Here is a 25705-nt window from a genome sequence, read left to right as displayed (position 1 = left end):
CAACATCTCTTTCGTATTGTCTGAGATCCCCAAAGATTGAACAGCTGCCGCGGTAATCCCCCTCTTCAAAAGGGGGAGACACTCTAGACCCAAACTGCTACAGACCTATAGCTAATCTACCCTGCCTTTCTAAGGTCATCGAAAGCAAAGTTAACAAACAGCTCACCGACCATTTCGAATCCCACCGTAGCTTCTCCGCTATGCAATCTGGTTTCAGAGCTGGTCATGGGTGCACCTTAGCCACGCTCAAGGTCCTAAACGATATCATTGATAAGAGACATTACTGTGCAGCCGTATTCATCGATTTGGCCAAGGCTTTCGACTGTCAATCACCAAATTCATCAACAGCCTTGGTTTCTCAAATGACTGCCTCGTCTGGTTCACCAACTACTTCTCAGACAGAGTACAGTTTGTCAAATCGGAGGGCCTGTTGTCCGGTCCTCTGGCAGTCTATGGGGGTGCCACAGGGTTCAATTCTCGGGCCAACTCTTTTCTCTGTATACATCAATGATGTCGCTCTTGCTGCTGGTGATTCTCTGATCCACCTCTACGCAGACGACACCATTCTGTATACTTCTAGCCCTTCTTTGGACACTTAAATCTCCAGACAAGCATCAATGCCATACAACTCTGCTTCCGTGGCCTCCAACTGCTCTTAAATGAAAGTAAAACTAAATGCATGTTCTTCAACCGATCGCTGCCAGCATCTGCCCGCCCATCCAGCATCACTACTCGGGACCGTTCTGACATCTACAAATACCTAGGTGTCTGGTTAGACTGTAAACTCTCCTTCCAGACTCACAAAATTAAATCTAGAATCTGCTTCCTATTACGCAACAAAGCATCCTTCACTCATGCTGCCAAACATATCTTTGTAAAACGGACTATCCTACCAATCCTCAACTTCGGCGATGTCACTTACAAAATAGCCTCCAACACGCTACTCAACAAATTGGATGCAGTCTATCACAGTGCCATCCGTTTTGTCACCAAAGCCCCATATACTACCCACCACTGCGACCTGTATGCTCTCGTTGGCTGGCCCTCGCTTCATATTCGTCGCCAAACCCACTGGCTCCACGTCATCTATAAGTTTTTGCTAGGTAAAGCCCTGCCTTATCTCAGCTCACTGGTCACCATAGCAGCACACACCCGTAGCACGCGCTCCAGCAGGTATATTTCACGGGTCACCGCAAATTCCTTTGGCCGCCTTTCCTTCCAGTTCTCTGCTGCCAATGACTGGAACGAATTGCAAAAATCGCTGAAGCTGGAGACTCATATCTCCCTCACTAACTTTAAGCATCAGCTGTCAGAGCAGCTCACAGATCATTGCACCTGTACACAGACCATCTGTAAATAGCCCATCTGTACATAGCCCATCTGTACATAGCCCATCCAACTACCTCATCCCCATACTGTATTTATTTAATTTGCTCCTTCGCACCCCAGTATCTCTACTTGCACATTCATCTTTTGCACATCTATTCACTCCAGTGTTTAATTGCTAAATTGTCATTATTTCGCCACTATGGCCTATTTATTGCCTACCACCCTTGTCTTACCTCATTTGCACACACTGTATATACACTTTTCTATTGTTTTATTGACTATGTTTGTTTATCCCATGTGTAACTGTGTTTGTGTCACACTGCTTTGTTTTATCTTGGCCAGATCACAGTTGTAAAATGAGAACTTGTTCTCAACTAGCCTACCTGGTTAAATAAAGGTGAAATTTAAAATTAAACCACTGTGTTCATATATAAATGGTGCGTGTTTTGTACCTCTGGCAGTACGCAGTAGAACTGATGGATGGTGTGCATGACGTCCAGCAGCATGTTGTGGCCAACCACCAACTTTCCCTGGGTTGGAGAGAGGGGGGAAAGAGTTGAGTCCCAACCTAAAGGTATAGCGCCCAAAGAGAGATAAAGGAGAACTCACGCAACTACAATATTCCTTATAGTTTCAGTGGTGGATTGCAAAGGCAGTTGGCATATACTGGTACATCGCAACATAACAAAAGATACAGGTTAAAACTAAAACAATTTGATACCAGGTTGTCAGGGTAACTCACAGATTTGGAGATGGCGTGTATGACCCTGGAGAATCCCACAGCGTCATTCAGCTCCTCCTGGAAGGATTGACCAGGGTCACGTTCAGTAGGAAACGTAGCAAAACAATGCAAAGAAACTACAAAGGAATGTCTCTTATTGGACAAGTAATCTCCCAGATTCAAAACGTTGCCTCCTGATCGTGTTTCTTCAGGGGGGGGGGGGTGAAGGTGTGGAACCTTTCAAGAAGAAATGTACTGTCTGCTTTTTAGATACAGTAGAAGAAAATTCAGCCGTGTCCTTCTGGAGTTACTGTGCTTAGACTGCTTCCATCTAGAACACCACAGGAAGGAATGTTCTGGAATGTTGGGTTTGCTTTTTTTTATAGAAAAAACGGTAGAAGGAACGTCACCTGTTCTCTCTCCTGTTTCTGCCGCTCCCTCCTCTTCCTCTCCTCGTCGTCCACCTTGCTGATCTGGATGTACCGCTCTTTCTGAAACCCCATTATATCATCACATAATACACCCGTCTATAAATGTACATCAACACACACCTACTGACCGGAGCCGATCCCACAGCATCACTCACACCTACTGACCGGAGCCGATCCCACAGCATCACTCACACCTACTGACCGGAGCCGATCCCACAGCATCACTCACACCTACTGACCGGAGCCGATCCCACAGCATCACTCACACCTACTGACCGGAGCCGATCCCACAGCATCACTCACACCTACTGACCGGAGCCGATCCCACAGCATCACTCACACCTACTGACCGGAGCCGATCCCACAGCATCACTCACACCTACTGACCGGAGCCGATCCCACAGCATCACTCACACCTACTGACCGGAGCCGATCCCACAGCATCACTCACACCTACTGACCGGAGCCGATCCCACAGCATCACTCACACCTACTGACCGGAGCCGATCCCACAGCATCACTCACACCTACTGACCGGAGCCGATCCCACAGCATCACTCACACCTACTGACCGGAGACGATCCCACAGCATCACTCACACCTACTGACCGGAGACATCCCACAGCATCACTCACACCTACTGACCGGAGACGATCCCACAGCATCACTCACACCTACTGACCGGAGACGATCCCACAGCATCACTCACACCTACTGACCGGAGCCGATCCCACAGCATCACTCACACCTACTTGACCGGAGACGATCCCACAGCATCACTCACACCTACTGACCGGAGCATCCCACAGCATCACTCACACCTACTGACCGGAGACGATCCCACAGCATCACTCACACCTACTGACCGGAGACGATCCCACAGCATCACTCACACCTACTGACCGGAGACCGATCCCACAGCATCACTCACACCTACTGACCGGAGCCGATCCCACAGCATCACTCACACCTACTTGACCGGAGACCGATCCCACAGCATCACTCACACCTACTTGACCGGAGACCGATCCCACAGCATCACTCACACCTACTTGACCGGAGACGATCCCACAGCATCACTCACACCTACTGACCGGAGACGATCCCACAGCATCACTCACACCTACTGACCGGAGACGATCCCACAGCATCACTCACACCTACTGACTGGAGACAATCCCACAGCATCACTCACACACTTACCTGACAGACTAGAGACAATCACCGGCAGGGGGGGTCATCACTCAGGTGTTCTACACATTACCTTACTAACGTGGGGGATTACAGACTCCCTGAGAACACCGGAAGATCCCTGAGTAACTCCAGATTACTAACGTAGAAGATCCTGAAAGATTACTAACGTAGAAGATCCCTGAGTAACTCCAGATTACTAACGTCATCCCTGAGTAACTAGAACACCAGCAGAGGGTCAAACTGAGAACACCAGATTACAACGTAGAAGATCCCTGTTCTACTAACGTAGAAGATCCCTGAGTAACTCCAGATTACTAACCCTGAGTAACTCTGCCATTGGTATAAAGACAGTTAAAATGGAGCACTAAACTAAAGTTCAAACTGGTATCACTCATTACATCCTCTAGCTTAATGGATTTATTTAACTCGGCAAATCAGTTGAGAACTAATTCTTATTTCACAATGACGGCCTCCCCCTCCCCTAACCCGGTTGATGCTGGGCCAATTGTGCGCTGCCCTACGGGACTCTTGATCACAGCCTGTTGTGATACAGCCCAGGATCGAACCAGGGTCGGTAGTGACGTCTCTAGCACTTCAATGTAGTGCTTTAAATCGCTGCGCCATTCGGGAGCCTTATTCCTAGTATAAAGGTCTTAATGATTAGTTCAATCAGGTGTGCTAGCGGTTTAAGGCACTGCATCGAAAGTGCTAGAGGTGTCACTACAGACCCTGGTTCGATCCCGGGCTGTATCACAACCAGCCGTGATCATGAGTCTCGTAGGGCTCTGGAATAGATCAAATACATAGACTGACTGGCTGGGGGTCCCCCCCCCCCGAGGAGAGGTTTGAGAACCTCTGATCTAGCTGGCAGACTGACCTTCTCTGTCTCCAAGGTCTCCACATGAAGGCCCTTTGGGAACCTATAGGAGAGTAGATGAACATTATCCTTCTATAAAGATATGTCATCTCTGTACAATATACACACTAAGTACTAGAACTATATAAACATTTTATGATTAACATTAACTGTCACTAAGCAGCGTTAAAACTACAGATAAAAAAAAACAATTAATCTGTTTTAGAAATAGCAGAATGGTAACAATTCAAAAAGTGGATTTCATTCATCTCCCTGTGTTCTTGGGATGGAACACTGAATTATATCTGCAGAGTTCTAGAACATTGCTGCTCTTGAAGGACAGAACGTACGTACTTGGAGTTGAGAGTCTGGTAGATCAGCTTCCTCTGAAACCTGGAGTGGAGCAGAGAACAGAACAGGGGGAATGGAGGTTTTTAATTAACAAAACACTGGTAAATATTGCTGGGGGGGGGTCAGGAGAGCCATGTTAAAATGGTAAAGTCCTTGAGACTGAAATTAAATTGTTGTATAAATGCACATTTCTCTCTCGCACACACACACAAACAAACAAACAAACAAACAAACAGGTGTTTCTTTACCCAGTGCAGGGCTCCAGGTCCACAGTCTTCTCTGAGGTAGTGAACAGAGATTCCACCTTCTCTCTGCAAGGGACAAGAGGCAGGAGGAAGACTTAACAAAACGACAGGGATGCATTCTGGGCTGGAGCTGAATGGTCGTGTCTGGACTGTTACCATGGATTTCTGCTCCGCTAGACATAAATCAGTACCATGTGACTTCACCGTGGACCGTAGGACGGGTTCCGCGCTGAGGCTGTAACACCCGTTTGGAGGAGTTTAAACCATGCCTTATATGAAGGAGCAACTGGTGTCAGAGGGTGGCTAGGGAGGGAAAGGGGCGGTAGGAGGAACTAGTGTCAGAGGGTGGCTAGGGAGGGAAAGGGGCAGTAGGAGGAACTAGTGTCAGCGGGTGGCTAGGGAGGGAAAGGGTGTCAGAGGGTGGCTAGGGAGGAACTAGTGTCAGAGGGTGGCTAGGGAGGGAAAGGGGCAGTAGGAGGAACTAGTGTCAGAGGGTGGCTAGGGAGGGGAGGGGCTAGTGGCGGTAGGAGGAACTGGTGTCAGAAGGAGGGAAAGGGGCTAGTGGCGGCAGGAGGAACTGGTGTCAGAAGGAGGGAAAGGGGCAGATTTGGGACCAGGCTGTCATCTCTCTCACCACATGCAACTACAGTCTGAAGTTGTAACTAGAAATGGGAGTCAGGTTTAAACTTACACCACCCGTCCGATGTACTCCCTGTGCTCCTCGGGGACGCTGCCAGGGCCTTTGTTTGGGTTGGGGGAGATGTAGGAGGGGTTTCCTGATCCGTTACTCTGACTCCGCCTCTCCTCATACTGCTCCCGCAGCTGCACTTCCTCTTCCTGGTTCAGGTACGGGATCCCTACGGCAACCAGAAAAGGAAGCAGGGTTAGATGGTGGAGTGTTGGTTATTTTAAATCAATCACTTAGTCATCTTTATTGACCTAGTTGGAATTCCTAAAGCATCCAGAACAGGGAAGGGGGTTAGCTAGAGTAGCTTCAATCCATCAAATCGATTTATTGTCCAAGTTGGGATTTCTACGGCAACCAGACAGAATGTCACCTACCGTGACGGAACACTTTGTTGAAGTCAAAACCCTGACTGGCCAGGAAGTCTATGCTGGAACTCTGAAATAACAACAGACATATTTACCAAAGCACCACCAGGGGCAACATGGGTCCTATTCTCCAGGGATGGAAAGGAAGCAAACGGGCTGAAACGCGGTGTGACGACCTAAACATCTCCAATCAAATCACATGTATTTACATAACGGGCTGAAACGGGGAGTGACGACCTAAACATGTCCAATCAAATCACATGTATTTACATAATGGGCTGAAACGGGGAGTGACGACCTAAACCTGTCCAATCAAATCACATGTATTTACATAACGGGCTGAAACATGATTTGATTGGACAGGTTTAGGTCGTCACTCCCCATGTATTTACATAGCCCTTCTTACATCAGCTGATATCTCAAAGTGCTGTACAGAAACCCAGCCTTAAAAACCCCCCAAACAGCAAGCGATGCAGGTTGTCGAAGCACCAGTAAGAAATGCTTGTACCACCCGGATAAAATAAGACAGACCAACGGTTTTCTAACCTGGCAGATGAACTTGGTGTCTGGGGAGGTTCTGTTGAACGGCTTTGGGAATATATAAAAATTAAAAGTCTTGATGACGTACCTGTGGGGACAAGGACACCAGGAGAGAAAGAACAGCAGGTCAGCTAGGTTAAACATTCCTATAGCCTGCATAGAGATCACATCATTTAATATAGCTGACTTAGACTTTCTATTTAACACTATATCAGCTGGTCCCAGATCAGTATTTCAGACACACCCGTTTGTTATGACAGTGTAACAACACAGTAGAGAAGAGTTGGCTAAATCACTAAGTGATCTGGGGTCAGGTCACGGGTCCTATTGCGTCAAGCTTAAGAGGGCCGATATAGGATCAGGTCCATATGGCATCTCATTCAGAACAATCTGAAAGGCTAAACACTGATCCTAAAATCAGCACTCTGAGAAGCGTCATGTTACTCAGATGTAACTCGGTTCAAAACAGACTGCGTGTTAAATGTTAAATCGGAGAGAGAAATCCCACTCACTTGGACTCTGCCTGGTCATATGTGAACGTACACAGTCCAAACTGAAACAGCAAGAAGTCCATGGAATGCTGGGTAGAGGGGGGCAGAGGAGTTTAGAGTCTCAAACGTGTACATTTAAAGCAGGACCGATAGCACATGGCCTTGTTGTGGCCCATACTTAGACTCCAGGAATCAAAGACACCCGAAAACCATGATCAAATTCAGCCATGATATAAAATATAAAAAGTTATGCGAGCTACCTCGCTATATTAGTTATATACAGTGGGGAGTTCACATACACTTAGGTTGGAGTTATTAAATCTCATTTTTCAACCACTCCACACATTTCTTGATAAACTATAGTTTTGGCAAATAGGTTAGGACATCTACTTTGTGCATGACACAAGTAATTTTTCCAACAATTGTTTACAGACAGATTATTTGACTTACTGTATCACAATCCCAGTGGGTCAGAGGTTTACATACACTAAGTTGACTGTGCCTTTAAACAGCTTGGAGAATTCCAGAAAATGTCATGGCTTTAGAAGCTTCTGATAGGCTAATTGACATTATTTTAGTCAATTGGAGGTGTACCTGTGGATGAATTTCAAGGCCTACCTTCAAACTCAGTGCCTCATTGCTTGACATCAAGGGAAAATCAAAAGAAATCAGCCAAGACCTCAGAAAAACAATTGTAGACCTCCACAAGTCTGGCTCATCCTTGGTAGCAATTTCCAAAAGCCTGAAGGTACCACGTTCATCTGTACAAACAATAGTACGCAAGTATAAACACCATGGGACCACACGGCTGTCAAGCCAGTCAGGAAGGAAACGCATTCTGTCTCCTAGAGATGAACGTACTTTGGCGCAAAAAGTGCAAATCAATCCCAGAACAACAGCAAAGGACCTTGTGAAGATGCTGGAGGAAACCGGTACAAAAGTATCTACATCCACAGTAAAACGAGTCCTATATCGACATAACCTGAAAGGCCGCTCAGCAAGGTAGAAGCCACTGCTCCAAAACCGCCATAAAAAAGCCAGACTATGGTTTGCAACTGCACATGGGGACAAATATCGTACTTTTTGGAGAAATTTCCTCTGGTCTGAATAAACAAAAAACAGAACTGTTTGGCCATAATGACCAACGTGATGTTTGGAGGAAAAAGGGTGAGGCTAAGCAGCCAAAGAATACCATCCCAACCATGAAGCACGGAGGTGGCAGCATCATGTTGTGGGGGTGCTTTGCTGCAGGACGGACTGGTGCACTTCACTAAATAGATGGCATCATAAAGGAAAATTATGTGGATATATTTTAGCAACATCACAAGACCTCAGTCAGGAAGTTAAAGCTTGGTCACAAATGGGTCTTCCAAATGGACAAGGACCCCAAGCATACGTCCAAAGTTGTGGCAAAATGGCTTGAGGACAACAAAGTCAAAGTATTGGAGTGGCCATCACAAATCCGATAGAACATTTGTGGGGCAGAACTGAAAAAGCATATGCGAGCAAGGAGGCCTACAAACCTGACGCAGTTACACCTGCACTGTCAGGAGGAATGGGCCAAAATTCCCCCAACTTACTGTGGGAAGCTTGTGGAAGGCCAACCGAAACGTTTGACCCAAGTTATCCAATTTAAAGGCAATGATACCAACTACTGATTGAGTGTAAGTAAACTTCTGACTTCAACTGTAGCGACTCACTCAGTGCCTGACCGACAGGACAGTTTTGACCAGGGCCATACATTTAGTGTTTATGTTTATGTTAGAGTTTTAATATCGTTCTCATTCTAAACATTCCGTTACATTGTTAAATATTCTCCATGTTAAACTAACGGGGAACCAACATGGCTGCCATAAAACGTTGTAGTGTCAAGTAAATGCAGCATAATGCAGGAAACCGCATTGCCTCCCCAACTCTAAACGCATGTCTCTCTTGACTGTTACCTTTTTTAGCTTCATGTAGCGCTCCTCTGGCGTGTCCAACCCGTTAGTCAGTGCGCTGACGTTGGGCCCATCGCTAATACCTGAAACCGAAAAGAGTGTATTTTCTACTGTATTAACTAGAACATGAAGATGTCAAGAGTTCATAACCGACTGCGTGTGTGTGGCTTGTAGCAGCCACGGAAACGGGTTGGCCAGCGAGCTAGTTAAGATGTAACTCTACATGTTTGCCAGTTAAATAGCTAGCTAACAATGACTTACCTGAAAATTCCCCATCGATTGCGAGAAAGTCTGCTTCCTCTATTGCGCTGTACACAGTGCTTAAACTGTCTTTGAAATCTGTAATACAAAAACAACAGTCAGCGTTGGTGGTTTACTCAACACGCAAGCTAGCTAGTAATGCTAGTTAGCGGGTTAGCATTCACAACCTCGCGGAAATGAACGGAATCATGATTGTGCGGTGAGAAACCACAGCTAAGTTTGTGTATCTAATAGCATATGACTATAATCTTGGTGTATATTATCTATAAGGGTGAATTACTTGTTCGTGTCACCTCCATCCCTACAGAAAGACAAAAAAAAAAAAAATACAATGTACCGAACCGCTGCTGTCACACAAGAGGATTTTAATCTGTCCAACACTTCCGGCGTAGTGACGTTTTTGACACGACGTCAATCAAAATATGGCTACGCCAAAATAAAAGCCGTACGATGCACGAATCACGATTACGCGCTTTCTAGCTCGAATGTACAATGTGGGTTTATCAGTCGTGCCGTGAGCATAACTGAACATGTTATAATGGGTGTCCCCCCCATTTTGAACAGCAATTTTAATTTGTCTTTTCACGCCATCAACGGTCACCCAATGCAAAAGACAGACTAAAATGAAGTTCCACATTTTTTAGATAGGTGTCAAATAATGGTAGTATAGCAATCTTATCCGGATTAATGTGTGTTTATGTTAAAATTACATTGTTAAAATTACTATTGTTATCTAACTGAAGCTAGAGTTTCACCTTTGTCATTATTGATCAATTAACAAATAATTACAAATCTAAGATTTTCTTACATTTCTGTCCTCACAAAATGTTGATGTAACACTACATACATACACTTTGCCTGTGATACTTGAACCCTTGGTTATACTAGGACCCTTGGTTATGCTAGGACCCTATGTTATGCATAAACCTTCTTACTCAAAGATCTACTCCAACAACACATTGCTGTCACCATTTTTATTAACTCTAGTTGGTGTTCAGCAATAAATTAAAACATTCTTTGAAATATACACTACATGACTAAAACGACCCCTCCCCCCGTTGCTATAACAACCTCCACTCTTCTGGGACGGCTTTGGAACATCGTTGCGGGGACTTGCTTCCATTCAGGCACGAACATTAGTGAGGTCGGGCACTGATGCTTGTAATTAGGCCTGGCTTGCGATTAGGCCTGGCTGATTGAGGTCAGGGCTCTGTGCAGGCAAGTCAAGTTCTTCCACATCGACCTCGACAAACCATTTCTGAATGGACCTCGCTTTGTGCACAGGAGGATTGTCATTCTGAAACAGGAAAGGGCCTTCCCCAAACTGTTGCCACAAAGTTGATTCATCTAGAATGTCATTGTACGCTATCGTGTTAAGATTTCCCTTCACTGGAACTAAAGGGCCTAGCCTGAACCATGAAAAACAGCCACAGACCATTACTTTTCGTAGGCATGTGTACAGACAGACGATTTTTACGCACTGGTTGTTTCAGCACTCGCCGGTCCCGTTCTGTGAGCTTGTGTGGCCTACCACTTCAGACGTCGTTGCTCTGAGATGTTTCCACTTCACAATAACAACACTTACAGTTGACCGGGGCAGCTCTAGCAGGGCAGAAATTTGATGAACTGACTTGTTGGAAAAGTGGAATCCTATGACGATGCTACATTGAAAGTCACTGAGCTCTTCAGTAAGGGCATTATACTGTCAATGTTTGTCTATGGAGATTGCATGGCTGTGTGCTCGATTTTATACACCTGTCAGCAACAAGTGTGGCCCAATCCACTAATTTGAAAGGGTGTTCACATCCACTACATATACAAAAATATCTAAACATCAACTCTTAATACAAAAACTCCCGGCTAAAATGTGAACTCAACTTTCACAGGGAGCCGAGTAGAATAATTTCAGTTTGAGACAGATTTACAAAATATAATTATATTCCAAGTTATACATACAGGATACAACAGCAATGCATTGTGAATTTAGAATGAACTAGTCATGGTGGTAAGATCGCTGACAAGTCTTTTAAAACCAGAAATCAAGACACATTGACCCAATGGGCCCAATCCTAAACGCCCCCTAGACCCTATGCCATATGCACTTGTGGAGATCGGAGAGGTTTTGTCAGGTGTAAGCAATATGGTAATAGCTCTACCACTCAATGATAGGCTAGGTGGAAGTAAACCCATATTGCTTACAACCAATTAGATGATCTTACATCATTACATTACATTAAGGTCTAGATGTCAATTTGGGATTGGGCCCTTCTCCAATGGTCCAATGATAGGAAGTCAGCTGTATATAGTTCTACATTCAGCCGTTTTGTCTTTGGTAACCTCAGTCATCTTGTCCCTAGATCTGCCAACATGGAGGGGTTGTCAAGGTGACGGTATTACCACCAGACCAGAGGTCACTAGTCACGAAGACAGTCAAATTCCACGTGACAGTTTAGACACGGTAATTAGGCTTCTCTGATGCTACTGATGGTCATTAGTAGCCTACCAAATTAACTGCCTGGTACTCAGCACTGTATCGTCCCTTTAAATCACTCTGACATCAATGTATTAAAACATCTCATCAAAACACTTCATGAGAGCCCATGAGCTCATGTTGCTCAACATTTCTATAGGCTATGTAACTGCGTGAGAAAACAGAGTGATGGCTTCTATTAAAAAGAGGAGTAACTGCGTGAGAAAACAGAGTGATGGCCTCTATTAAAAAGAGGAGGATCTCATCAGCTTTCTATAGGCTAGGCCTATTATATTTATAAACTTTCCTAATATTAAGCACATTGCTTCTCTTTACAACAGGAGTATAGCCTACCTGGCTGGCATGAAAATGAACCACGGGGAAAAGCATCCTCCATTTTGCTATTTAAGTGCATAGTTGACATTCTTTCCCCCCCATACCCCCATTTCGATACAGGTGCATGATAATGGTCCATTCTAAATCAAAACTAATTTGACACACATATAATTTAGTATATGTAAAGACAAGATTAAATTAAGAATAGTGTGATGGGTGACAATATTAGCCTATCACTTGTGGATTATGTATTATCACATGCGAATGACGCCCAGCTTGTGCAGTAAGGCGAGGAATAACTCATGCGTTTTTTTGCGACTTCTTCAAATCGTAGGTCGCACACCGTATGTAGCCCAGCCCATAGGCCTATATGTTTTGATAAGGTTTTTTATCACAACTAAAGTGGCCAAATAACTCCTTAAAACGAAGCACAGGGAGCGCAGGTAGTCTAGTGGTTAGAGTGTAGGGGCGGCAGGTAGCCTAGTGGTTAGAGCGTAGGGGCGGCAGGTAGCCTAGTGGTTAGAGCGTCGGGGGGGCAGGTAGCCTAGTGGTTAGAGCGTAGGGGCAGCAGGTAGCCTAGTGGTTAAAGTGTAGGGGGCGGCAGGTAGCCTGGTGGTTAGAGTGTAGGGGCGGCAGGTAGCCTAGTGGTTAGAGCGTAGGGGCAGCAGGTAGCCTAGTGGTTAGAGCGTAGGGGCGGCAGGTAGTCTGGTGGTTAGAGCGTAGGGGCGGCAGGTAGCCTGGTGGTTAGAGCGTAGGGGCGGCAGGTAGCCTGGTGGTTAGAGCGTAGGGGCAGGTAGCCTAGTGGTTAGAGTGTAGTGGTTAGCCTAGTGGTTAGAGTGTAGGGGCGGCAGGTAGCCTAGTGGTTAGAGTGTAGGGGCGGCAGGTAGCCTAGTGGTTAGAGTGTAGGGGCGGCAGGTAGCCTAGTGGTTAGAGTGTAGGGGCGGCAGGTAGCCTAGTGGTTAGAGTGTAGGGGCGGCAGGTAGCCTAGTGGTTAAAGTGTAGGGGCGGCAGGTAGCCTAGTGGTTAGAGCGTAGGGGCGGCAGGTAGCCTGGTGGTTAGAGCGTAGGGGCGGCAGGTAGCCTGGTGGTTAGAGCGTAGAGGCGGCAGGTAGCCTAGTGGTTAGAGTGTAGGGGCGGCAGGTAGCCTAGTGGTTAAAGCGTTGGGCCAGTAACCCGAAAGGTTGCAAAATCAAATCCCCTGAGCTGACAAGGTAAAAATCTATCATTCTGTCCCTGAACAGGGCAGTTAACCCACTGTTCCAAGGTCGTCGTTCAAAATAAGAATTTGTTCTTAACTGACTTGCCTAGTTAAATAAAGGATAATGATAATAAATATTAAACCGCTTTATAACCGGTGCCTAACTGGCAGACATAAGCTGTGTGAGTTTCACGTTTGGGGAAGATCATTTTCACCATAAATATGCACTTTTTATAATAAACTATTAAATGCACCTTTTAAAATAAACTATTAAATGCACCTTTTAAAATAAACTATTAAATGCACCTTTTAAAATAAACTATTAAATGCACCTTTTTAAAATAAACTATTAAATGTGTGCGCATTGATACGCTTCTAATGTGAAGAAAAAGACCAATAGAAAAAGCCTTAATAGTTTATCAACATTTTAAGCTAAACGTTCTGATCTGTTGCATCAGCCTCACTGCTTTAAAAAAAATAAAGAAATTGGATGCGAGTTGCTGTATTCAATTGGGATCTATCGCATCCCACAACTGTCCTACAGTATATTTATTTATTTATTGCACTGAAGAACAGTTGACCAATAGCATAGGTCAACTTTTGCACTATGGGGGGATAGTACATTGGGCATAAGCTAGTGCTGTTGGTCAGACCGACTCATCTGATTGGCTGACGAAAAGTAAAATGTGGACAGTTCTCTAACATTTTCAATATGCGCCTCGGAATTGGAGGCGCGCAGTTACGCCCCCCGATGTGTCTGTCTTCATTACTTCTTAGCTGAAATGACTGTGAGATGGACCAATCACGTGACGGCATTGGCTACATCTGAAGGAACCATGTGAGTGAGAGGAATTATAATTATTATAACACCCACATTGGCCGTAAAAGGCACAGATTTTTTTTTTTTATGGGGCATTACAGCCACCGGGAAACTCGAGGCCTGCTGAGAATATTGTCAAGTGAAATTGTGAATGAGAGACTGATGAAGTGTGTTCAGCTTGAGACTTTTTCAAATCATCAGAGTCCCATCATGCAGCCTTATTAATATATTAAGAATAAGAACATATCTCAACGTTCGTATCACAATTAAAGTCTAATAAATAACTCTGAATGAAGCATATGAGAGAACCGGTTTCTTTGTTAACCTCTCAACACAGAATAGCCGCATGTGTGCACTTCCATTGAAATCGTTTGGGGAAAATATCCTTTTATTAAGCTATGTTCAATTGTGATATAAATGTTTATACTTTAAAATATATATATTATTTTTATTTAACTAGGCAAGTCAGTTAAGAACAAATTCTTATTTACAATGAGGCCTATCCCGGCCAAACCCGGACTACGCTGGGCCAATTGTGTGCCGCCCTATGGGACTTCCAATCAAGGCCAGTTGTGATACAGCCTGGAATCGAACCACGGTCTGTAGTGACGCCTATAGCACTGAGATGCTGTGCCTTAGACCGCTGCGCCACTCGGGAGCCCAAAGGTCTGCATCAGTGGCTTGTAGGCTAAACATGTTTATGACAATTAAACATTCAATTGCCATGAGACCGGCAGTTATTTGCTTGGCAGTTATTTGCTTGGCAGTTATTTGCTTGGCAGTTATTTACTTGGCAGTTATTTGCTTGGCAGTTATTTGCTTGGCAGTTATTTACTTGGCAGTTATTTGCTTGCCAATCACCTGCTGACTGCCACAGCACTAGTGAGGGCCAAGCAAGGGCATGTGGTAAGTTGGGATTTGGGACATCCTGAATTCAAAATGGCACCCCGATGGGCAGGGGTCAAAAGTAGTGCACTATGTAGAGCATAAGGTGTTATTTGGGACAGGCTGAGTCTAGGGCAGTGTTCCAATACTTTTAGAAATGCTTCCTTCTGTACATAGCCTGTAGTCTTGTGGTAGCACAGCTGGATGCTCTATGTATGCCTCAGCCTCCCCACTGGAGACCAGGGTTCAATCCCTGCATCTACTTTTCGCTGTCTTCCCTCCTCATCTGTCTCCGTCTCTACTTCTAACCTGTCTCCATTAAAAACAATTACAACTGGTTTAATGTCCCAGCTCTAGTACATATAGCCTGTAGTCTTGTGGTAGCACAGCTGGATGCTCTATGTATGCCTCAGCCTCCCCAATGGTGACCAGGGTTCAATTCCTGCATCTACTCTTCACTGTCTTCCCTCCTCATCTGTCTCCCCCTCTACTTCTAACCTGTCTCCATCAAAAACAACTACAACATCAAATAACCCCCCTTTAAAACACATCGCACAGTAGTCAACACATCTATAAGGGATTGGACAGGTGTAAACCAGGTTACCATGGTATCTGATGTGGGTAGGGATAAGGGACATGCTGATTGGGTGGTGGGTAGGGATAAGGGACATGCTGATTGGGTGGTGGGTAGGGATAAGGGACATGCTGATTGGGTGGTGGGTAGGGATAAGGGACATGCTGATTGGGTGGTGGGTAGGGATAAGGGACATGCTGATTGGGTGGTGGGTAGGGATAAGGGACATGCTGATTGGGTGGTGGTTGAGCTCTTTTCATGGGTCTCTTTAATAACTCCAAGCCTTCCCACAACGAAGGGCGCCTTCCGCTTCATTCCATTCTTCTTTGCGGTCTGCAGTGTCATCATCGGATTGGCCGGAACTCATGGGCTCCACCTTCAGTCAGATGCTAGGCAACCAATCCCTGTCCTCAACATTGCAGTCTACATCATCAGCATGAGCCTGGCTGGGACTCACGGGCACACCGCAAGCATCCTCCTCTTTCAGCTGGAGTGACCGAGACGTTCCCTGCTCCTCAGATTTAATTGAATCCACATTAATTTCCTCCCTACTTCCTGTAGGGTCACTCCTCTGAGTGTCGACCCTCTTAACAACCATCTCCTCTCCTGGGTGAGTTTTTCTCATGTGTCTTTTTAAGTTTCCAGAATCACTCCAAGCCTTCCCACAACAAGAGCAAACAAATGGTTTCTCCCCGTATGAGTCCTCAGGTGTCTCTTAAGACAGCCGGCTTTTTTGAATCCCTTACCGCATTTAGTGCACAAGTGTGGTTTGAGAAAAACACTTTCTGACTGGGAAGTAGTCACATCACTCTCCCTCTGCTCTGGCGTGTGCCTCTCTAGATCAGATTTCGCCTCCAGTCTGTTGCTAGGCAACCAAGTCACTCCCTCGTCACCGTCTTCAGAATAATCATCGGATTGGTTGGGACTCATTGGTGCACCTCTGGCATCCACCAGTATCCTTCTGATGTCCTCTTTCAGCTGGAGTGACCGAGACGTTCCCTGCTCCTCAGATTTAATTGAATCCACATTCATTTCCTCCCTACTCTCTGTAGGGTCACTCCTCTGAGTGTCAACCCTCTTAACAACCATCTCCTCTCCTGGGTGAGTTTTTCTCATGTGTCTTTTTAAGTTTCCAGAATCACTCCAAGCCCTCCCACAACGAGGGCAAACAAATGGTTTCTCCCCGTATGAGTCCTCAGGTGTCTCTTAAGACAGCCGGCCTGATGGAAGCCCTTTCCACATTCAAAGCACACGTGTGGGTTCTTCAGAGGATCCCTTGGCGGGTGTTGTGTCTTAATGTGTGATTCCAGTCTTTCTGCAGTTATGAAGCTCTTCTTACATTGACCACAGCGATGAGGGTGGTCTGTGTGAAACACTAGCCGGTGATGTTTAAGGCTTGATTTTACAATGAACTGTTTCCCACAATCCGAGCAGTGGTGAGGTTTCACCGTGTATTGTTTAACAGTATGCCTTCTCATGTGTCTCTTTAAGTTTCCATAATCACTCCAAGCCTTCCCACAACGAGGGCAGATGTACGGTTTCTCCCCAGTATGAGTTCTCTGGTGTATCTTAAGACTGCCGGCCTGCGTGAATCTCTTTCCGCATTCAGAGCAGATGTATGGTTTCTCTCCAGACAAATACAGGAAGTGTCTTTTCAGATTGGTTGCTGTGGTAAAATTCTTCCCACAGTGATCACAGATATGGGAGCCAGGCCTGTCTCCTGAGAGGGTTTTGTGTTGTTCAGCATTAGACCAGCTGTGGGGTTTCTCTCCTGTCTGTGTTGCCTTGTGCATTTGAAGGCCACTCTGCCCCGGTGTCTTCCTGCAGTCGACAAGCCACACAGACACCCTCTTCAGACCGCACAATAAAGTGCCACCGGGAGAGGCACAACTCGGGGACTCTGCGAGGGTGGAGGAGGGCAAGAGAGGCTTGTCCTGGAAATTAGAAAAATAGACATGAAATTAAAAATCAGGGTGCTGGGATTTTTCTGCCATTCAAGTCCTGAAAAAACACTTTCAGGGTAAAGGATTAAAACTAGATAGAAAGTATGTAGAAAAGATAACAGAATGATACATGTATCAATAATGTAATCTGAGAACTAACGATCATCAAAATAAAAACTAGACAGTCAGGGAGAATAAACAATGCCCAAAACAATTAATTTAGCAGAATTGATTTAATTTTTTTTTGTTTGAGCAAAATAAAACAGCATTAACCATGGAAAAATGCATAGAGTTCAAGGAAATTAGCTTCAAACGGCAAAATCTTCTCTCAGGTCCATGGCAGAATACGTAGAAACGCAAAAAAAAATGTTGCTTTAAAAATGTGTTAAAAATCTCTCTCAGCTCCATGGAGAAATTTGAAGAGTTGCAGAAAATTGGCTTAAAAATGTTAAGAATTCTGTAGACCGCCAAGAGGGGGGCCTCTAAAATGCTGTCCAAAATTCAACTGAGCCAATGGGCCGAACCCGCCCATTGCCACGTCCCCATGCCATACCCCCATGCCACGCCCCCATGCCATGCCCCCACGCCCCCATGCCACGCCCCCATGCCACGCCCACCCCCTAAATCCATTTTTGATCCAGAAAAACCCTTAGTGTGGGAAACTCTCTCCTTCCTGTCAAGGAATTTTGAAGTCTCAAGAGTCTTTCCTCGATTACTCTCATCCTCGATTACTCTCATCCTAGATTACTCTCATCCTCGATTACTCTCATCCTAGATTACTCTCATCCTCGATTAGTCTCATCCTAGATTAGTCTCATCCTAGATTAGTCTCATCCTAGATTAGTCTCATCCTCGATTAGTCTCATCCTCGATGACTCTCATCCTCGATGACTCTCATCCTCGATGACTCTCATCCTCGATTACTCTCATCCTCGATTACTCTCATCCTCAATTACTCTGCCTCCTAGATTACTCTCATCCTCGATTACCTCGATTACTCTCATTCTCGATGACTCTCATCCTCGATGACTCTCATCCTAGATTACTCTCATCCTAGATTACTCTCATCCTCAATTATTCTGCCTCCTTGATGACTCTCATCCTCGATGACTCTCATCCTCGATGACTCTCATCCTCGATTACTCTCATCCTAGATTAGTCTCATCCTAGATTACTCTCATTCTCGATTACTCTCATCCTCAGATTACTCTCATCCTCAATTACTCTGCCTCCTAGATTACTCTCATCCTCCTCTCATCCTCGATGATTCTCATCCTCGATGACTCTCATCCTCGATGACTCTCATCATCGATCTCATCCTCGATTACTCTCATCCTCGATTACTCTCATCCTCGATTACTCTCATCCTAGATTACTCTCATCCTCGATTCATCCTCGATTACTCATCCTCGATTACCCTCATCCTAGATTACTCTCATCCTCGATTACTCTCATCCTATTACTCTCATCCTATTAGTCTCATCCTATTACCTCGATTCTCGATTACTCTCATCCTCAATTACTCTCATCCTAGATTACTCTCATCCTCAATTACTCTGCCTCCTAGATTACTCTCATCCTCGATGACTCTCATCCTCGATGACTCTCATCCTCGATGATTCTCATCCTCGATGACTCTCATCCTCGATTACTCTCATCCTCGATGACTCTCATCCTCGATGATTCTCATCCTCGATTACTCTCATCCTCGATGACTCTCATCCTCGATTACTCTCATCCTCGATGACTCTCATCCTCGATTACTCTCATCCTCGATGACTCTGCCTCCTTCTCAAAATGCTTTGGAAGACAAAGTCCAAGAGCTGGAGCCTCCGTTATTCTCCTCCCAATGCATTTATAAAAAGAAGGGAATCAAGGAAAGACTGTTGGGAAACAAAATATATAATGACTGGGAAATACTCACGCAACTGTGGCGCTCTCGAGCTGACTCCGCCTCCAGTCCATCGCTAGGCAACGTAGCGCCTCCCGCTTCGTTCCATTCTTCTTTGCGTTCTGCAGCGTCATCATCGGATTGTCTGGAACTCATGGGCTCCGCCTTCAGTCCGATGCTAGGCAACCAATCCCTGTCCTCAACGTTGCGGTCTACACCATCAGCTTGAGCCTGGCTGGGACTCACGGGCGCACCGCAAGCATCCTCCTCTTTCAGCTGGAGTGACCGAGACGTTCCCTGCTCCTCAGATTTAATTGAATCCACATTCATTTCCTCCCTACTCTCTGTAGGGTCACTCCTCTGAGTATCGACCCTCTTAACAACCATCTCCTCTCCTGGGTGAGTTTTTCTCATGTGTCTTTTTAAGTTTCCAGAATCACTCCAAGCCCTCCCACAACGAGGGCAAACAAATGGTTTCTCCCCCGTATGAGTTCTCAGGTGTCTCTTAAGACAGCCGGCCTGATGGAAACCCTTACCGCATTTAGTGCACAAGTGTGGTTTGAGAAAAACACTTTCAGACTGGGAAGTAGTCACATCACTCTCCCTCTGCTCTGGTGTGTGCCTCTCTAAATCAGATTTCGCCTCCAGTCTGTTGCTAGGCAACCTAGTTCCTCCCTCTTCATTCCAGTCTACGTCATCTGATTGGCCGGGACTCATGAGTGCACTGCTACCCTCCTCCTGTATCCTCTGATGTCCTCTTTCAGTTGGACTAACCAAGACATTCCCTGCTCCTCTGATTTCATTGAATCCGTATTGTCCCACATTTCCTCCATGACTTTACGCCTTAATAAGCGATGATTCATCCCTTTAATTTCAGAGCCATCTTTGCCATGACGTTCACACAGGTAACATAGATTGTCCTCAGTTAAATTCCATAAACTCTTTTCGATTTCATCCATCAACGCTTCCTTCTCTGAACTCATTTTGTCTCAGCAGAGTTAGAATGTTTCTTGGTTTAAAAAAAATCTACAACAACTGGTTATTGACCGTAGCTGTCACTAGTGTGAGGTGTCTCCTATGTCTCCCTTTACACTGGGAGTTGTAGTTTTTATTTAACTAGGCAAGTCAGTTAAGAACAAATTCTTATTTATAATGATGGACTACACCGGGTCAAACCCGGACGACACTGGGCCAATTGTGCGCCACCCTATAGGACTCCCAATCACGGCCGGTTGTGATACAGCCTGGAATCAAACCAGGGTGTCTGTAGTGACGACCTCTAGCACTGAGATGCAGTGTCTTAGACCGCTGTGATACAGCCTGGAATCAAACCAGGGTCTGTAGTGACGACCTCTAGCACTGAGATGCAGTGTCTTAGACCGCTGTGATACAGCCTGGAATCAAACCAGGGTCTGTAGTGACGACCTCTAGCACTGAGACGCAGTGTCTTAGACCGCTGCACCACACAGGAAGCTTCAGGAGGTGCTGTTTTGCCAGTTATTCCAGGGTGAGTATTATCTCAGAACACCAGATCTTCTTCCTGTCACCAGAACAATGGAATCTCTTTGTGAGGTCACCTGTGTAAAAATAGGCAGACATGGTGAAAAGGTCAAGTCGGACGAGATCAGTTATTTACCAAACTGCCCACTGTAATTTATTTATATTTTTCCTCATTCAAACTTGACCGTTATGATAGAAGCCTGGAGGCTGTTCTAGGCGTGCAGATATTGAACTTGTCTATGGATAGACTAATATAATATTGACTTGCATTAAGATTGGAGAAAATCTAAATAATATCAATAAGAACCGTGAACTGTATGCTGACATCTATTTCAAGCTGTTGTATTTGGCCATTTATCAATTCATGGGCACAATATCATGCGTTTACTCTTTTAAAAAGAGAAATAGGCACTAGGAAAGTTGATATATGACAGACACATTGAATTAATCTGTAGGCTATGTACATATCTAGCACTGCACAGCCTTTGTTCCCATGTTCTTACCCAAACTGCAAGCAGCACCTGTTAAACACTGTAGCGCTCAAAACACAGTGATGTCGATTCGCGCAGGATAAGTACTATCAGAGGATCTTGGAGTTTGCCAAAAAAAAAACCTGTAGGTTATTCCGGCTAGAATTATTATTCTCCCTCCATGTGAAAATTACTGGACATGCCAGATTCGCACGGGGGGAAAAATGAGGTTAGTTGAGTTCTGTGCTCGTGCGCATAATAATGACTTTACGCGATCTCCCGTCCTAATGGGGACAAAAGCCATTTGTACCGTCAAATATGTCGTGACATTCTATTTCTGTCAAGTCCATCAAATGTTTAAATGTTCTGTATTTCCCCGTCACCATTTCATGTTTACTTAATAGAACAATATAATAGAACAATATCTGTGATCTTTAATTACCGTTTCAATTGAAAGGTTTCCCACAAATGAGGACTTTTATTTTGAAGGGTACAATTTGGAATTTTAGAAGCTAGCTAGCGAAAATAACATAACAGGAACATTATGTACAACAGCTCATTCATTATATGTAGAGTCCCCTGCCTGTTCGTACCATACAGAAAACAATTGTCGTTTTATTCCTGTATCGACTATGTTTGAGCAGAGATTCAAATGAGTTAACAGGAGCTATTGAGCAGCTTAGCAACCCAAGTAAAAAAGTAGCAATCTGAAGAGCAGGTACATAACAGTAATAACTAAGCTATGCAACCCTGACGACGAACTAACTACATCGTTTGAACAACCCCGATACCTATAATGCTTTACTGACCAGCTATATTCCAAAATTGTCTCATTCTTGCTTCAATCAAAGAAGAATTGCGTCCACCATCTTTGGTATTGATACCGTTGTGAAGCGGGCAAGAATAACCAGAGATGCAGTTATGGAGATGAGAAACTCCAGTGTAATCGTGTTAAGGACCATTGGTTATGTTTCCCATGCTTCGTCAATGGGCCGCGTGGTGCATTCTGGGTGATTATTGGACAACGCGCTCACTCCTTTAAGGAAGTGAATGGGAGTCCATTGGGCTCCAGCTCAAAAACCCAACATTAGCATGAATTACGTGAACAAGATTTACAACATTCAATTATTTTTTTTTATCGGGGTGTGAGATAATTAACTTGTTCCCTGTGATATCGTATAGCTTTAAAATCATGACATTACGTACTATTGAGGAAAATAGGCAGGTGTCTCAACCCATTCCCTGATTTTTAAGAAGGAATTGCGTTGCCGATTCGTTTTTTACAACCACGTGACGCAACACATTGGTCGACATTCATATTGGCAGAGATCGAAAAAGTACTCATTTATCAAACTTCAGTAAAAGTTAAAATACCTGAATAGAAAAGTAGAAGTGAAAGTCACCCAGTAAAATACTACTTGAGTAAAAGTCTAAAAGTATTTGGTTTTTACACATACTTAAGTATCAAAAGTAAAATTATAAAATAATTTCAAATTCCTTATATGAAGCAAGCCAGACACCATTTTCTTGTTGTTAAAATGTATGGATAGCCAGGGCACACTCCAACACTCAGACATAATTTACAAACAATGCATTTGTGTTTAGAGAGTCTGCCAGATCAGAGGCAGAAGGGATGATCAGGGACTTTCTCTTGATCAAGTGGGTCAATTTGACAATTTTACTGAACTGCTAAGCATTCAGAATGTATTTGGGTGTCAGGGAAAATGTATGGAGTAAAAAGTACACAGGTTTTCTTTAGGACTGAAGGGGAGTAAAAATGCAAGTTGTGAAAAATATAAATAGTAAAGTAAAGTACAGCTATCCCCCCCCAAAAAACGACTTAAATAGTATTTTAAAGTACTTTATTTACACCACTGCATATTGGTCGACATTCAGATCCAGCTGAGATTCTTATCTCCTCATTCTATAATAGCTCTGGCATAACTAAGCACTTCCGTGTCACGAGTTTTGGAATCTTTCAGAATAAGAGTCCAGTCCTTGTATACTTTGTAAATTAATAATTTGGGTGAAAATAAATGGAAAATGTGTACAATTGTTGATATTTAAATGGTCAACAATGTTTTTTTGGTGTGTGTGTGTGTACTCTTATCATTTATTGGACTGTACATAATTGTCTGTACATTGTGTCACAGTAAAAGGGGATCCATTCTACTCAGGAGCACTTCTACTTTCCAAATCCACAGAGTTTACACCCTGAGGAGCGTTGCTGCTCGTTTTGCGGCTCTTAAAGCAGTAGCGGTGAGCGGGTAAAATCACTGGGGCCAGTAAAAAAAAGGCATATTACAACCTTTGTTGTGATAATTGCGTTGATTGCTCTATAAAGCCATTCATTCATACGCCGCCGTGATATTACAGTGAGGCCGAGATGACAAAAAGACAACAGTCACAACGGCGGCGAAATATACTGAACAAAAATATAAAAGCAACATGCAACAATCTTCAATGATTTTACAGAGTTACAGTTCATATAAGGAAATCAATCAATTGAAATAAATTCATGAGGACTTAATCTGGATTTCACATGACTGGGCATGGGTGAAGCCATGGGTTGGCTTGGGAGTGTGTAGGCCCACCCACTGGGGATCCAAGGCCCACCCACTGGTTAGCCAGGCCCACCCAATGGGGATCCAGGGCCCACCCACTGGTTAGCCAGGCCCACCCAATGGGGATCCAGGCCCACCCACTGGGCAGCCAGGCACAGCCAATCAAAATGAGTTTTTCCCCACAAAAGGGCTTCATTACAGGCAGAAATACTTGTCAGTTTCATCAGCTGTCTGGGTGGCTGGTCTCCGATAATCCAACAGGTGAAGAAGCTGGATGTGAAGCTCCTGGGCTGGCTTGGTTAGACTGGTCTGCGGTTTTGAGGCTAAAACACTAGCCACTTTAATAATGTCTCCGTATCTTGCATTACTCATCCCAAAGGAAGAATTGGCTTGGGGGTGACCAGTGAGATATACCTGCTGGGGCGCGTGCTATGGGTGGGTACTGCTATGGTGACCAGTGAGCTGAGATAAGGCGGGGCTTTACCTAGAAGAGACTTGTAGATGACCTGGAGCCAGTGGGTTTGGTAACGAGTATGAAGCGAGGGCCAGCCAACCAGAGCGTGCAGGTCGCAGTGGTGGGTAGTATATGAGGCTTTGGTGACAAAACGGATGGCACTGTGATAGACTGCATCCAAAGTGTTGAGTAGAGTGTTAAAAAATGTTTTTTATTTTTTTAAGTACACACCTTTAACAGTACAACCATCAAGATGAATTGTCAGATCCAACAGAAGATATCTTTGTTTCATGGTACTTTAGCACTAGCATCTCTGTTATGTCCGAGTTTAAAAGTGAAAATATTGTCGCCATCTACTTCCTTATGTCTGAAACACAGGCTTCCAGGGTAGGAAACATGGGGGCTTCACCATGTTTCATCGAAATGTACAGCTATGTGTCGTCCGCATAGCTGTGAAAGTTAACATTATGCTTTCGAATGCCATTGCTGTTGTCCTTTCATGAGAAGGTCTCCATTACAGTGGAAGTCACTTTGGTGCACCCAATAGGGCTTCAGCAGTTGAGGCAGTTCTGGGCCATCCCTTTTTGCACTGATGCACTATCTGTTGGCAGATGTAGTCTTGTTGTTGCTCCTCTGCAATCTGCTGCAGTTTGGTCTGAGATGCAGGTGGACTGTCCCTTATTGTATTAATGGATACCTGTACGTCACCCTCTAGACATTGCTCCTCCTCTGATAATGGATGTTTAATTGGGGCCCTAGAGTGCATCTGCTGTGATCAGTGCCTTCCCTGGCACATACACCATCTTGTAGGTGAACCTCAGTAATCTGAGGCGGAAGCGCAGAACTCTGGGAGGCAAGTCGTCCAGTGCTTTTGTCCCTAACAGAGCCAACAGTGGTTTGTGGTCAGTCTCTGCTGTAAACTGCAGGCCAATAAGGTATTGGCTGAGCCTTTCACATGCCCATGTGATAGCCAACGCCTCCTTCTCCACTTGAGCATATCTTTGCTCTGTGTCGGATAAGCTTTGGGAGATGTATGCTGTTGGACGCCACTCCATGTTGTCCTGCATCTGTGTGAGGACCGCCCCTTAGCCCAAAGGATGATGCATCTGCTGATACTTTTGTCTTAGCATGGGGAAGGTACTGGGCCAGCACTCTCTGTGAGGCCAGGTCTCCACCTGTTGCATGTGAC

At 44.8% G+C, this 25705-nt stretch overlaps 2 protein-coding genes across 2 annotated transcripts in view; both read right to left on the bottom strand.

The window, feature by feature from the left end:
* The window catches only part of LOC112238771 (poly(A)-specific ribonuclease PARN), a 35109-nt gene extending 25295 nt beyond the window's left edge, over positions 1-9814 (bottom strand). Inside the window, exons 1-13 of the mRNA XM_042316478.1 lie at positions 9693-9814; positions 9413-9490; positions 9155-9234; positions 7233-7300; positions 6727-6808; positions 6190-6250; positions 5819-5984; positions 5131-5193; positions 4886-4924; positions 4553-4595; positions 2461-2541; positions 2072-2128; positions 1782-1859 (exon numbers count right to left, since the gene is read on the bottom strand). Of these exons, the coding sequence (XP_042172412.1) occupies positions 1782-1859; positions 2072-2128; positions 2461-2541; positions 4553-4595; positions 4886-4924; positions 5131-5193; positions 5819-5984; positions 6190-6250; positions 6727-6808; positions 7233-7300; positions 9155-9234; positions 9413-9490; positions 9693-9711 (915 nt within the window). The 5' untranslated portion in view covers positions 9712-9814. The remainder of the gene's footprint in view (positions 1-1781; positions 1860-2071; positions 2129-2460; positions 2542-4552; positions 4596-4885; positions 4925-5130; positions 5194-5818; positions 5985-6189; positions 6251-6726; positions 6809-7232; positions 7301-9154; positions 9235-9412; positions 9491-9692) is intronic.
* A 7004-nt stretch (positions 9815-16818) lies between these two features.
* LOC121845333 (zinc finger protein 135-like) lies at positions 16819-20270 on the bottom strand. The gene is made up of 2 exons (XM_042316477.1): positions 19562-20270; positions 16819-17628 (listed from the first exon to the last, which is right to left on the bottom strand). Exons 1-2 carry the CDS (start codon positions 20243-20245, stop codon positions 16819-16821), a joined length of 1494 nt encoding a protein of 497 aa, XP_042172411.1. The 5' UTR covers positions 20246-20270.
* Between the last annotated feature and the right edge of the window lie 5435 nt (positions 20271-25705).

The sequence above is a fragment of the Oncorhynchus tshawytscha genome, unplaced genomic scaffold, assembly GCF_018296145.1.
Source record: "Oncorhynchus tshawytscha isolate Ot180627B unplaced genomic scaffold, Otsh_v2.0 Un_contig_3519_pilon_pilon, whole genome shotgun sequence".
Classification (NCBI taxonomy): domain Eukaryota; kingdom Metazoa; phylum Chordata; class Actinopteri; order Salmoniformes; family Salmonidae; genus Oncorhynchus; species Oncorhynchus tshawytscha.
This window is presented reverse-complemented; position numbering and strand designations above follow the sequence as displayed.